Consider the following 15804-nt stretch of genomic DNA (forward strand, 5'->3'; position numbering starts at 1 on the left):
GACAGGAGCCATCTGGTCATTTTACATTCTTTATGTCACTGAAATAGTGACATAAGCAGGCAATAGGGAGTCATAATGTTGACTAAACTATGACTAACCTTAACTATCAAGGAGAAATAAGGTTACCTTAGAAAAAAGACAGTCAATAGGAGTCTGGCTAATAATAAGGGGACCACTTTACCAAGCTTGATCATAGAAATTAATAAAAATTATTTGAAATTTATAAATAAGGGCTAGTGAAGTCTTAGCCTACTTAAGAATACTTGTACCTCTGCAACAAGCAAAAACCCAGCTAATGAGAACCTGGATGAATTCAAGGGGAACTAAGAGATGTATAGAGGATGGAAGAATTTAAATAATAGAAAAAATAGGCTATAGCCTTCACTTCTATTTGGACATGCTGTAGTCATCATTGTAGGAATACTGATTTATTAGTTTTCTTCTTCTGTCAGTGTATGTAAATTTAGTTCAAAGTTCACAGAAAATGGACAATAACATTTGGACAGAATTATAGTGGACCTAGAGCAAGAATGGCTATCATGTGAAGATGGAGAATTCTAAGAGAGAGAGGTGAGTTTTTGAATTGTCAACAAGTTTATATGTATGCATGCAGAAGTCTTAAAGTGTGAACTGCCTATCTATGGGGGAAGAAGCCACTATACAGCAAACAATAATTGTTCCTGGAAGAGAAAAAAAGGACTGGAGAATGGTAAAGAAGAAAGTTCAACCGTAAAATTTACTTCTTCAAAAAACTTGAAAATGGAATTAAATGTAGACATACAGCATATTACCCTTAATTTACTTCAGAGCAGTGGACACTCAATCATAAATTTAACTTTTTATTCTGTATACTTTAAAATATTTTTGAAAATTTTACTTTTAAATCCACAGAGTTAATCTTTTATTGGTAAACCAAACAATATTTACCTTTTAAAGCAGTCTTTTCTAAGTACCTGTATGTAAGACTATATAAACTGCGGCCTCTATATAGACTGATCCATTTGATGTCAGAAGAGGTATAAAATACACTTTCATAGTTGGATATCCTCTCTTGTGCTTCTGCCACCAACACGAGAACACAGCCAAGAGTACCCTGGCTTTCAGAACAAGGCATGTAGAACAGACCCAAAGCATTTTTGCATCCTGATGCCACACTTCAACTGACTAGTAAGCCCATGAGTGAGAAAAGCAAATGTTTGCTATAAAGCTCTGAGATTTTCGAGGTTCTTACATGGTATAATGGTGGCAACAGGTAACTGACACGTTAAAGATTTATTAGACTATACATTTGTGGGGTATGTTTTTATATTACAATAAAAATGTATGAGAAATATAACTATCTCAACATATAAATGTATTTATTCAAATTAAATTCAGTGCAATTTAAATTCAGAACAAAGCAATTTTCTTTATATATTTAAAGCATATCCCATCTTTATCTATAGACACATAAACTTTTTGCCCAAGTAGGGAAACTTAAAATTTATCTTGAATAGATTTGTACAAGTTACTGGATATTTTAAAATTAGTAATTTAAAGCTTCCACTTTTATTTAGAGGAAGAATGGGAACTTAATTTTCCAGTTACTGGTCTGAAAAAGAAAATAGCTTGCTATAATTTTGAATGTTACACAGTATGCTGCTACTGCTGCTGCTGCTGCTAAGTCGCTTCAGTCGTGTCCGACTCTGTGCGACCCCATAGACGGCAGCCCACCAGGCTCCCCCGTCCCTGGGATTCTCCAGGCAGAACACTGGAGTGGGTTGCCATTTCCTTCTCCAATGCATGAAAGTGAAAAGTGAAAGTGAAGTCGCTCAGTCCTGTCTGACTCTTCGAGACCCCATGGACTGCAGCCTACCAGGCTCCTCCATCCATGGGATTTTCCAGGCAAGAGTACTGGAGTGGGGTGCCATTGCTTTCTCCGGTTACATAGTATAAGCACTATCAAAACATCACTGTCAAGATGGCATACAAACACCCTAAATGTAAACCCTATGGTAGAGATCACTAGCTGTTCACCAAATCTCATTTCTTCTTCATCCTGGAAAGCACACTTAAACTAACCCTAGTCAGTGGAAAGTGATATGGGCCACCTCTAGGCCCAGCCCATAAGAGCCTCCCACATGTGCACCTCCATGTTTTCCATCCCTTCCAGTTGACTATGATGGTGAATCCACAGTTCCATGTTTTAAAGACAGCAGGGTCATAGCCAACCTGGGTCCCTGGTCAATGTTTCACGAGCAAGAAATAGACTGGTATTGTGCTTGCAAAATCTGTTTAATATATTATATGAAATGATAGTTAAAAAAAAAAAAAAAGCCAAATCATTCACCTGCCTCTCTTAAATTGAACCTCTACAGTTTTTCAGCTTTCATGAACTGCTTGCACTCTTATGACAAGTATTATGAGATGAAAATATGTCAACCATAAGTAGCATGCGTTTCACATAGGTTGTTAATGCCAATGGAACAGAAATAAAAACATAATAAACTATATCCTTCTCATGGTTATGAAAAATAAATGATATAATCATGTACAGCTTAAAGATTAAAATTAAAATCAGGTTTTCTAACTAGAAAGACTCAATCAAGAAATTTCTTTATTACACATGAAAGTTGATAATATGACCTAAAACGCAATCATATTCTCTTACCATCTGTACCATGAGGAACAGTAATCTGTTGAACTGAAGATGATGAAGCGAACTTGACAGGAATGTTGCCCGACTTCTGTGTATTGAGCTCTGGAATTTCATGTCCACGATCTTCAGCATTAACAAAAATTTCAGATGAAAACGTGGCTTTACCTGGACTTTCTGTTGTTATCTGAGTGACTGCATCAGATGATAATTTTCCAGAGAAGGGAGAAAACGGGGATTTAATCTCCTCTGGTGATCTGAAAAAGAAGAGAAAGGGCAAAGCAGGTCATATCCTTGGCTTATCACAAATCGTTATTTCTTTCCAAACATTACTTCAATATTTTGTGGAGACACATCAGACTCCAATGGTTATTTCTGCAGTACCCTTTGCTTTTTTAGATACTTATTACAATGTGATCAAATGTACTTTAAAACCGACTTTTAGTTTCAATTCACAATGCTATTTAATAAGGACAAGGTCCTTTCCAGTTGAAGTGAAAATATATCCATTCAAAAATAAAATTACTGGAAAGTCAAAGTGAAGTCGCTCAGTTGTGTCCGACTCTTTGCAACCCCATGGATCGTAGCCCACCAGGCTCCTCGATCCATGGGATTTTCCAGGGAAGAATACTGGAGTGGGCTGCCATTTCCTTCTCCAGGGGATCTTCCCAACCCAGGGATCGAACCCGGGTCTCCTGCATTGCAGACAGAAGCTTTACCGTCCGAGCCACTAGGGAAGGGAGTATGCTAAACACATAGAGTATACAAAAACAAACAAGAAATAAAATCTTTCCTCAAAAAATTTATATGTCAGTGGGGGAACTAGAGGTTTTTAAGGTTGCAATTATGTATAAAGATTATAAAGAATACATATTAAGATATAATAGAGTAAATAAATGACTGTATAAACAAGTAAATAATAGGAGGGATAAGACAAATCATGCTAATAGAAAAACCCCATATGTAGGTAAGCCCCTCTTGCCATTAATCTCCTCCCCAAGGAGGTGAAGCTTAATCTTCTCCTTAAGTCCAGTCCTGAATTCACTGAGTTCCAAAGAAGAGATCAAAAACGGGAGAAAAAGTAACTTCACGGTGGAGAACCTGGCAAACACCATGTTATCCAAGTGATGATGGTTCACATCACCAGTGATACCATGTGGACATTACATATTCTGTTATGATGTGGTGAGAATTCACCTATGGTATTCTTTGCCAAATCCCAGAACTCCAGTCTGATCAAGAGAAAAACATCAGCCAAATTCAGATTGAGAAAAACTCCACAAAATGTCAGACCAATATTCCTCAAGACTTTCAAAATCATGAAAAACATGGAAGGAATGAGGAACTGTCACAGAGCAGAGAAGACTGAGGAGACATGACGACGACTAAATACAATGAGATATACTGGATTGGGTCCAGTATATTGGGAACAGGAAAAGGTCACCAATGGGAACACTAGTGAAATCTAAAAAGAGCCTGAAGTTTAGTTAATAGTAATATATAAATGTTGGCTTTTTTAATTTTTAAAAATATACTATGGTAAAGAGGTTAACTGACAGTAGGAAAAACTGGGAGAGGAGTTAACTGTGTTATGTTAGTATCTTTTCTACAGATTTTAAAGTTTTTGAAAATAAAAAATATTTATTTTTAAAAAATGGAGTAATATTGGATTTCCCTGGTGGGCCAGTGGTTAAGAATTCTCCTGCCACTTCAGGCGACATGTGTTCAATCCTTGAACTGGGAGGATTCTGCAGAGTGGGGTGACTGGGCCTATGCCACAACTATTGAGCCTGTACTCTAGAGCCTGCAAGCCACAACTAGTGAGCCCACAAAAGAAGCCACTACAACGACAAGCCCAAGCACCGAATGAGAGAAAGGCCCCACACAGAAACAAAGACCCAGCACAGCACCCCCCAAAAAAGGAGCAATACTGTATTGTATCATATTGATGTACTGGCTATATCACAAAACCAGAAGAGCTTTTAAATCTCTATCCTTTGTCTGCTGCCGCTGCTGCTAAGTCGCTTCAGTCGTGTCCGACTCTGTGTGACCCCACAGACTGCAGCCCACCAGGCTCCCCCGTCCCTGGGATTCTCCAGGCAAGAACACTGGAGTGGGTTGCCATTTCCTTCTCCAATGCATGAAAGTGAAAAGTGAAAGTGAAGTCGCTCAGTCGTGTCTGACTCTTCACGACCCCATGGACTGCAGCTTACCAGGCTCCTCTGTCCATGGGATTTTCCAGGCAAGAGTACTGGAGTGGGGTGCCATCGCCTTCTCCGATCCTTTGTCTACTAGTCACTAATTAAAAGGACAATTATGAGAAAAGAAAGTAGGCCCATCTCCCTTATGTATATAGAAGCAAGAATCCTAAAATCTTAGACAACCAAATGTACAGTGAGTGAGTGAATGTCTGTGTGTGTGTGAATGAATTCCTATCAAGCTGGTTTACTCCAGAAGTTCAAGGTAAGTTAACATTCAAATATCAACCAATATGATTCACCACATCAAAAGGAGAAAATTTGCATGATCGTATCAATATAGTCAGATAAAACATTTGATGAAATTCAATAATTATGTATGATTAAAAACTTGTAGCAAAGGGGAACTACAAAAAACTTTAGAGCCACAATCCTATTTACAGTGAAATGTGAACAATGTCCACTGTAGCATTAGGAACAAAATAAGGATGCCAACTCTTACCCTCTCTATTCAGTATGTTAGTAAAAGTCTTAAATGGCATTAGCAGGAAAAAGAAATCAGACATATAAGGATAAGAAAGGAAGAAATAATACTGTCACTTTTCATATTTGATATAATCAGGGATACAGAAAATCTAAAACAATCTACTGATAACATATAAAATATGTTAAGTTTTCAGAAGAGTTACCAGATAAGAGAACAAACTTTTAAGAATTCCCCTATATTCTTTGGTATCTGAAAAGTTACACAATTAAAAACCAAAAGATATGCACTTTACATTATCATCAAAACATCAAATACCTAAGTATAAAAAAGATATAAGAACACTAAACAGAAAACTATTGATACATCACAGAGAGAAATTAAAGGTGGTCTGAATAGGATTTCCACTTCCAGTTATGACATACAGGTACACCTCATTCTATTGCACTTAACTTTATTGTACCTTGCAGATATTGCATTTTTTTAAACAATTTGGATTTAAGTTAGTAGTAATAGTAATATATAGTTAATAGTAATATATAAATGTTGGATTTTTAATTTTTAAAAATATACTATGGCACAATGGAGTGAAATCTAGCAGAAAACAAAGTCAAGCTGATGGAGGACTAAGTGAAGAAAGCTGAGTGAAATTTCCTGCACAGTCATAGAACTAATGAAACAGAAATCCCACTAGATAAAGGGGCTTGTGACAAACATTAGGCCTCTTCCACAAGACATTTGCCAGTTTTTGAACCTACATAAGACAGGAAACTAAATAACTAATGCTTGAGAGGAAGAAATTTCAAAAGTGACAAATCCAAGACCAGGAGATGACTGTGGCTCAGATCATGAGCTCCTTTTGCAAAATTCAGACTTAAACAGAAGTAGGGAAAACCATTAGGTCATTCATGTATAATCTAAATCAAATCTCTTATGTACAGGGATACCTTCCCTTTCCTTCCCATAGTTGAAGTGACAAACAGATTCAAGGGATTAGATCTGATAGACAGAATGCCTGAAGAACTATAATGGAGGTTCTTAACACTGCATGTAGGTGGCGACCAAAACCATCCCCAAGAAAAGAAACGCAATAAGGCAAAATAGTTGTCTGAGGAGGCCTTACAAATAGCTGAGAAAATAAGAGGAGCAAAGGAGAAAGGGAAAGATATACCCATCTGAATGCAGAGTTTCAAAGAATAGCAAGGAGAGATAAGAAAGTCTTCTTCAGTGAACAATGCAAAGAAATAGAGGGAAAAAACAGAATGGGAAAGACTAGAGACCTCCTTCAAGAAAATTAGAGATACCAAAGGAACACTTTATGCACAGATGGGCACAATAAAGGACAGAAACAGTATGGACCTAACAGAAGTGAAAGATATTAAGAAGAGGTGGCAAGAATACACAGAACTGTAAAAAAAAGGTCTTAATGACCTGGATAACCACGATGGTGTGATCATTCACCTACAGCCAGACATCCTGCAGTCTGAAGTCAACTGAGCCTTAGGAAGTATTACTATGAACAAAGTTAGTGGAGGTGATGGAATTCCAGGTAAGCTATTTCAAATCCGGAAAGACGATATTGTTAAAGTACTGCACTCAATATGCCACCAAATTTTGAAAGCTCAGCCTAAATTATCCCTAAGTAAAGAGGCTCTGACCCAATTAGTAAGAAATTAAAATTAATTGGTTGGCACCAACAAATTGAATTGACAGCATTTGTATGTACAAGCAACAAATAACTAGAAAATACAAAATCTAAAATACCATATACAAAATTATCATAAAACATAAAATACTGAGGAATGAATTTAATGAAAAATGTGAAAGCCTACACAATGAAAATTACAACATCTTACTGAGAGATATCAAGTCAGTGGTGGGGAGGGAGGAAGAGGAGAACATGTTCACACTTGAGGGGGACTCCAGTATTACCAAGATGTCAATCATTCTCAAAATGACTACAGATTCAATGCAATATTGAACAAAATCCCAGGAGGATTTTTGAAGAAACTGAGAAGACTATTCTAAAATTTATATGGAACTGCACAGAACCTAAAATAGAAAAAAATAATGTTGAAAATAAAATAAGGTCAGAGGACATAATCTGATTTCAAGACAATATAAAGCTACAATAATAAAAACATCCTGGTACGGCTGCATAGATAAATAGTTCAAAGGAACGGAGTGGAAACTTAAAAATAAACCCCCATATAAAAGGTCAATTGATTTTTGACAGAGGTGCCAACTACTTTAATAAGAAAATAAATAATTATTTCAATGATGGTGCTGGAATATCCAGTAAAAGAAAGTGGTCCTGAATTATGTAAACTACAGTATGTACAGAAATTAATTTGATACAGATAAAAGACATAAAAAAATAAAGCTAAAACTATTTTCATTTCTAGAAGAAATGTAGGAGAAAATTTCATAACACTGGCTTAGGCCTCATTCTTAGACAAGACACAAAAAAGTACCAACCATAAAAGAGAAACTGGGTGTCCATCAGCAGATGAATGGATAAAGAGGATATTGTATATACATTTATATATACAATAAAATACTCAGCCATAAAAAAAGAATGAAATTTTGCCACTTTCAACAACATGGATGGACTGGAGGCTATGATATTAAGTGAAATAAGAGACTGAGAGAAAAAATGTCATATGATTATCGATTATATGTGGAATCTAAAAAATACAACAAACTAGTGAATATAATGAAAAAAACAAAACAGACTAACAGATACGGAAAACAGCCTCGCAGTTACCAGTGGGGAGGGAAGGGCAGGATGGGAGCGGAGGGTAAAGCGGCACAGACTGTTCTGCACAGAATAAGCTACAAGGGTGTGATGTGCAACACAAGGAGTATGGTTATGTTTTATAATAACCATGATACATGAAGTATGACCTTCAAAATGGTAAATCACTATATTGTACACATGGCACCCCACTCCAGTACTCTTGCCTGGAAAATCCCATGGACAGAGAAGCCTGGTAGGCTACAGTCCATGGGGTCGCAAAGAGTCGGACACGACTAAGCGACCTCACTTTCACTTTCAACTTATACAGTATAGAAAAAGAAAAATTAACAAACTTGATTTCATAAAAATTAAAACTTTTTCTTCATGAAGCCACCAGTAAGAAAAGGAAAATCAAACCTCATTCTGTGAGAAAATATTTGCAATACAGAGGATCTGTTATCTTGAATATATTAAATATTCTTAAAATCATGACACAATCTAATGTATAAGAGTGAACAGATACTTCATAAAGATATAAAAATGGCCAAGCACAGAAACAATACTCAACATCATGTGTCATCAGGGAAAAACAAATTAAAACCACAATAACATATCATTTCACATCCACATTTAAAATGGCCAAAATAAAAAATAACTGGAAATACCAAATGTTAGCAATAGAATTTGCATATGCTGTTACTGAGAACAAAAAATGATACAGTCAGTTCCAGTTTTGGATAATCAATCAGTCTGTCTCTTCTACTAAGTGAAGCTATAAAACTGAGACAGACTACATGGAGCAGTTATTAGAAGACTTTGAGAAATAATAGGAGCTGGCAATTTGATTTACTGGCACATGTGAAGCACCAGTAAAACAGAGAAGAGTTTATCACTGTTCCCTTTGGTATCCAATGACCTGAACTCAATAGAGTCTGACACTTAGAAGTGGACATTAGTACAGACAGAAAAGACCTCCAGAAGAAGCCTTCTATTCAGGCATGAGAAGTGGAACTGGAAATAATGTGAAAATCCCCTTTTCTTTTCTCTCTTTCTAGTAATCTCAAGCACTCAAGTGATTACATGGTGGCAGCAATACCAGCAGTAACAGGGCGTTTAAAATTCTGACCGAGGACCCTCCTCTTCCACTACAGGAGATGTGGTCTCAAGCTAAGCTAAGCTAAGTCACTTCAGTCGTGTCCGACTCTGTGCGACCCCATAGATGGCAGCCCACCAGGCCCCCCCGTCCCTGGGATTCTCCAGGCAAGAACACTGGAGTGGGTTGCCATTTCCTTCTCCAATGCATGAAAGTGAAAAGTGAAAGTGAAGTCGCTCAGTCCTGTCTGACTCTTCGCGACCCCATGGACTGCAGCCTACCAGGCTCCTCCATCCATGGGATTTTCCAGGCAAGAGTGCTGGAGTGGGATGCCATGTGGTCTCAAGAGGGTAAGGCAAATCTGTGATTTTTTTTTTCTCTGTACTGAACCACTTGGCACTGACACAGTCACAGGAAGCACACAAAAAACACACAGAAGAAAGGGCTAAGTTAAGCCCCTGCTTTCTGTTCTGAGGACCTGAAAAGGGGAGCTCAGGGTGAAACATATCAAGGAAAGCATCTATTATAATGGTTAATAAACACGGACAGTACCACAAGTTGGTGAGGATGGAGAGTAACTGAAACATTTGTACATTGCTAGTGGGAATACAAAGATACAGCCACTTTGGAAAAACAGCTTAGCATAGTTTAGTTCTAAACAGTTCTTGTACAGTTAAATACACACACACACCACATGATTCAGCAGCTCTAATTATATATACATATATATACAAATATATTCTTATTTTTATAGCAGGTCTAACTATAATCAGCGAAAACTAGAAACAACCCAGATATCCTTTAAGGAGTCAATGTACATAGATAAACTGTGTGTGTGTGTTTTGTTTTTTTTTTTTAACTTTTTACTGCTTTATGCTTGTAAAAAGTCAAGAAGTAATTAAAAAGTAAAAAACTATTGATTCACAAAACAAGATGGACAAATCTCAAATACACTTTGTAAAAGATGCCAAACCTGAAAGGTTATTCTATATTTTATGATTTCATTTACGTGACACTCTAGAAAGGCAAAACTTGGACTGAGAGAAATGCTTCGTATGGACCTGTGATGTGGATTAATCAAAACTGACAGAACTAATATTTTAACCACAAAAAGTGAATTTGATAATGTGCAAATTTTTAAAAAATTAACCAAGTTATTGGGGCAAGATGGAATACAGGATGTAAGAAATGGATCTAACAGTATTATAAATGAATCATATCATTATGCTAAAGCGTGTAGGGAAGAAAACAACTAACCTGGGAAACAGCAACAATGTCTGGACTGAATACTATACATAAAAAACCTGTACACAGTTGGAGAATTTGTTTCTCACCTGGGTATGGGACAAGAATTCTGAAACTACATATCCTGGGGTAAATATACTGTAGATAATGAGAGCCATGTTTATCACTATTGGAGAAAGAAGTTTATAAATAAAAGAAAAAAGCTAGAATCAACCCCATGGTTCTGGACTAGTTGGAGGTATCAACATTGATCTGCGATTTTTAAAAATACACACACACACAAATACATACACACATTACAATCAAGATGAAATGACTACAGATGTAGACACATGTGTGAGTTAATGCCTATAATCTTTAACTTTATTCACTCAGCAGGGCAAGAAGCAGTGTCAACCTAGTAAGTCTTAAAAAAATCAAAACAGAAAGCAAAATATATCTTGAAAGAAATGAAACTGTGAACAAAACATATCAAAACCTATGAGACAAAAGCAGTTCTAAGGACATTTATAATGATAAATGCCTTCATTAAGAAAAAGAAAGGCCTCGAATAATCTCACACTTCAAGGAATTAGAAAAAGAACGGACTAGCCCAAAGCACACAAAGAAAGGAAATAAGAAAGATCAAAGTAGAAATAAGAAAAATCAAAGGAAAAAAAAAGGATCAGAGACCAGAAAAATAGAAAAGATCAAGATTAAGAACCTAATTTTTGATGATAGACAAAAATGACAAACCTTTAGCTAGAATAAGGAAGAAGGACTCAATCAGAAACGAAAGAGAAGACATGGCAATTGATACACAGGATCACAAGAGATTATTATGAACAGTTATATGCCAACAAATTGGATAACCTAGCAGAAATGGATAATTTCCACTATCCATAAGATACATACAATTTACCAAGACTGATTCATCAAGAAATAGAAAATATAAACAGACCAATGGAGTAAGGAAATAAAATCAGTAATCAAATCTTCCCAATAGATGGTTTAAGTGGTGAATTCTACCAAATGTTTCAAAAGGAAATAATACCAATCCTTCTGAAACTTGTCCAAAAATTGAAGAGAGAGGACCATCTGCAAACTCATTTTACAAGGCCAGCATTACCCTGATGACCCAAAGCTAAGTGAAGATATAGAAAACTACAAACCAATATCTGATGAATAAAGAGATAAAACTTCTCAACAAAATATTAGCAAACTGAATTAAACAGCACATTAGAATTATACATCAAGATCAACTGGGATTTATCCCTGAGGCATAAAGATAGTTTAACATATAAAAATCAATAAACATCCCACTTTAATAGAATAAAAGATTAAAATAATATGATTATTTCAGTAGATGAAGAAAGAGCATTTGACAAAATACATCTCTCTTGATAAAAACTCTCAACAAATTGGGTATAGAAGAAACATCCCTCAACATAATAAAGGTCATGTATGACAAACTCTCAGCTAACATGAGACTCAATGGTGAAAGGATGAAGCCTTCCCTCTAGTATGAGGAACAAGGTAAGAGTGCCCACTGCTAGCACTTTTACTCAACACAGCACTGGAAGTCCTAACCAGAATGATTAGGCAAGAAAAGGAAATAAAAGGCATCCCATCACTAAGGAAGAAGTAAGCTGTCTTTCTTTGCACATGATATGATCTAACATCTAAAAGAAAATCCTAGAGACTTCATAAAAAAAAAAGTTAGAAATAATCAATGAATTCAGTAAAGTCACAGGATGCAAAATCAACATAGAAAAATCAGTTGTACACTAACAACAAAATATCCAAAAAGAAGGAAGAAAATACTATTCACAAGAGTAACAAATCAATAAATACCTAGAAATAAATTTAACCAAGGAGGTAAAAGATCTGTTCACTGAAAACTAAAAGACTTTGATGAAGGAAATTGAGGAAGACACAAAAATGAGAAGACACATGAAATGTGTTCATGAACCAGAATATTGTTTAAACATTCATATTCCTCAAAGCCATCAATATACATTCAATGCAATCCCTACCGAAATTCCAATGCCATTTTTCATAGAAAGGAGAAAAACAATTCTAAAATCTGTACAGAGTCACAAAAGACCCTGAACTGCCCAAGCAATTCTGAGAAAGAACAAAACTGGAGGTATCACACTTCCTGATTCCAATCTATAACACAAAGCTACAATAATCAAAACAGTATGGCACTGGCACAAAAACAGCCACACAGATCAGTGGACAGAACAGAGACCCGTAAATGAACCCCCACATATGCATTCAACTAGTATTTTACAAGGGAGCCAAGAATACTCAGTAGAGGAAAAACAGTCTCCTCAATAGAAGGTGCTGGAAAAACTAGATAATCACATGCCCAAAAAATGAAACTGGACTCCTATTTTAATACTAACAAATTAACTTGAAATGCGTTAAAGATTTAAACATAAGACCTGAAAACATAAGCTCCTAGTAAAAAACACAGGGAAAAACTCCTTGACATAGGTCTTGCCAGTGGTATTTTGGATGTAACACCAACAGCACAAGCTACAAAACCAGAAGTCACTATGCAGGGCTACATCAAACCCCGAATTTTCTGTACAGCAAAACAGTCAGCAAAATGAAAAGGCAACCTACACTGATGGACTTTTGCAGCATTTTGCCAAGCGAAATAAACCAGACAGGGAAAGAGAAACACCATGCACCACTACACATGGAACCTAAACAAGAGGACACAGAGTAGAAAGCTGTTTACCAGAAGCTGGAGGGCAGGAGAAAAGGGGAGCTACTGGTCCAAGAGCACAGACTTCCAGTTAGAAGATGGGTAAGTTTTGGGGATCTATGCACAGTACTGTGATGACAGTTAAAAATAATGTATTAATATAGTTGAAAGTTATTTTAGAGTATATCTTAAATTTTCTCACCACAAAAAAAGTAATGATAATTATGTGATGTGATGCAAGTGTTAGCTAATGCTATCATGGTAATTATTTTGAAATATAAGTGTATTAAATCAACACACTGTAAACTTTAAACAAGGTTGCATATGAATTTTATCTCAACAAAGCTAGGGGAAAATCCTATACTCCAAAAGAGAAATAAGTATTCTTTGGGGAAATGATTGATTTCAGGGCTGTGACAGGGTATAGTAGCCAATCATGTTTTTAGTTGCTAAAACTGAATCAATTTGAGTAGTACTGGATTATAATCCAAAGGATGAAATAAATGCCCCATGGAAAACTAAAGGAATAAATAAATGGGAGGAACAACAGCTCTTGCTTACAGAAGAATTCCAATTAATAAATGTAGAAGGAATGAAGGAAATGATTTACCTACCAAGATTCTCTCTTTACAGTGGAGAATCTTGGTAGATACCACTTTTGTCAAGTAATCCAGGTTAACATCTTCAGTATATCAACTTAACATGCTTCCTGATGAAATGCACTGAAAATGGATAATCTCAATTTAATCTTGAGACAACATCAGACAAAGCCAATTTGAAACCAAAATAATTCCCTTCAAAGGTCATGAAAAATAAGGAAGTCTGAGAAACTGCCTTCAGTTTCTCCAGGAGATTCAGGAAACAGAACAACTGGAGATTAACTGGAGAGAACAACTAAATGCAAGGTGAAATGGTGGGATGGATCTGAAACGGAAAAGATTCATTTTTGGAAAAACCAGGAGAAATCCAAATTGGTCTATACATTTAATTATAATTTTGTATGATGGAGAATTTCTTAGTTTTGGTAAATGTTTTATGGTTATGATGTTAGGACAAGATGATAACATAAGGGGAGGTTTAGCAAAGGGTATATTGGCAACCTCTAAAATACTCCTCCAACACAACTTCCCTGGCAGTTCACTGGTTAAGACTCCATGCCTCCAATGCAGGGGGTAGTCTGGAAACTAAAATCCCCCATGCCACACGGCATGGCCAAAATCAAACAAACAAAAATGCCCCAGGTGATCTCTGCTTCCTGGTATTCATACATTTGAGTAATCCCTAATCCTTGAGGGTTGGCCGGAAATACTGATTCATTTCTTTCTAGTATTAGAATGTGGCAGAGGTGGTGAGATTAATTTCCAAGGTTAGGTTACAAAGTAAAGACTGTGTTTTGTCTTGGGCACATCTCCTGAACTCTCACTTGCTCATCTGAGAAAAGCTTAACTGTCACAGCTACCTTATGGAAGGAAGAAGCTGTTTCTGGCCAATTACCATGTGAGTGAGCTTAAAAGGACATCGGTCTTAGTCAAGTCTTGGGATGGGACCACAGCTGCAGCCAATACCTTGTCTGAACCCTGTGAGAGACCCGAAGCCAGAAGCACCTAGCTAAGCCATGCCGGGATCTCTGACCCACAGAAACTTTGGGGTAATATTTACTGTTTTAAGCTTCTACATTTCAGGGTAATAGGTTACACTGCAATAGATAACACAGGGACTCTATTATTTTTGAAGCTCTCAGTCTAAATTTAATCTAAAAATAAAGTTTAATATTCTTAAACATTTTATGTATATATACACACATATACAGATGAGTGTGTATATTATTTACAGATTCTGGAGTCAGACAAACTAGGTTCAAATGTCATTTTTAACAGTTAATGGTCATATAATCTGGGGCAAATCATTTAATCGCTCTAAGGTTTGTAAAACCTATAAATTGAGGTAATAATATCTACCTATGATGATTACACTAAGTATAAAATTAGATATAAACATTGACTACAGTGCCTAGCACTTAGTACATTCTGGAACAAACAGCATTGTTATTAGTTCATATTTATAATCAGCTATAATTTTCTCTCTGATTCAAAGAATTCAGCTCCAATAACGTGACACTTTATCACTTAGAAGAGTTTAAGTATTATATGCAAACTTGTCAATCTTTTCATTTCTAAACACTTTTCACACCCAAAAAGGATATATTTATAATACTATGGAAATCAGAGATTAAACTGCCCCAATCCAATTCTCAGTCACTAACGTTTCAGAGCTATAATGGACCTCCAAGCTTTCCAATTATTTCTTCCCACCAATCATCCATATACGAGTGCCAAAGATATTAAATGACTTGTCCGAGAGCACAGTTGATAGGATAGTTTAAGTATGGCTCAGGATTTGGGAGACATGGTAATGTGGTAAAGAAGCGCTTGCTTCCATTGAACAGACTGCATTATTTGAAACAACTGCTGCTTACTGAAAAAGCAGTAATGTCAGTGTCTCAGTTTTCCAGAAGGCAAATAAGGATACCATCACCTACCCTATAGGGTTAACAAGCATTAAATCAGTAACATATGTAAGTCCCTCACTGCATGACTACCACATGTGGATACTGATTAAACATTTTTTTCCCTTCTTTTCAAGGCCCACCACTATGATCTACTACCTTCTCAACTATAACGTGGAAAACATTACACACAGAGGGTAAGTGT

General features: G+C 36.2%; 1 protein-coding gene across 7 annotated transcripts in view; it reads right to left on the reverse strand.

The window, feature by feature from the left end:
• Positions 1-15804, reverse strand: part of ALMS1 (ALMS1 centrosome and basal body associated protein) — a 190545-nt gene that overhangs the window by 68938 nt on the left and 105803 nt on the right. For all 7 annotated transcript variants that reach the window (XR_002181716.2, XM_019969922.2, XM_019969923.2 and 4 more), the window contains one exon: positions 2651-2892. Coding sequence is in view for 6 of the 7 variants with exons in the window: in XM_019969922.2 (XP_019825481.2) it covers positions 2651-2892 (242 nt within the window). In the remaining variant the exon portion in view is untranslated. The remainder of the gene's footprint in view (positions 1-2650; positions 2893-15804) is intronic.

The sequence above is a fragment of the Bos indicus genome, chromosome 11 (assembly GCF_029378745.1).
Source record: "Bos indicus isolate NIAB-ARS_2022 breed Sahiwal x Tharparkar chromosome 11, NIAB-ARS_B.indTharparkar_mat_pri_1.0, whole genome shotgun sequence".
NCBI classification, from domain to species: Eukaryota; Metazoa; Chordata; class Mammalia; order Artiodactyla; family Bovidae; genus Bos; species Bos indicus.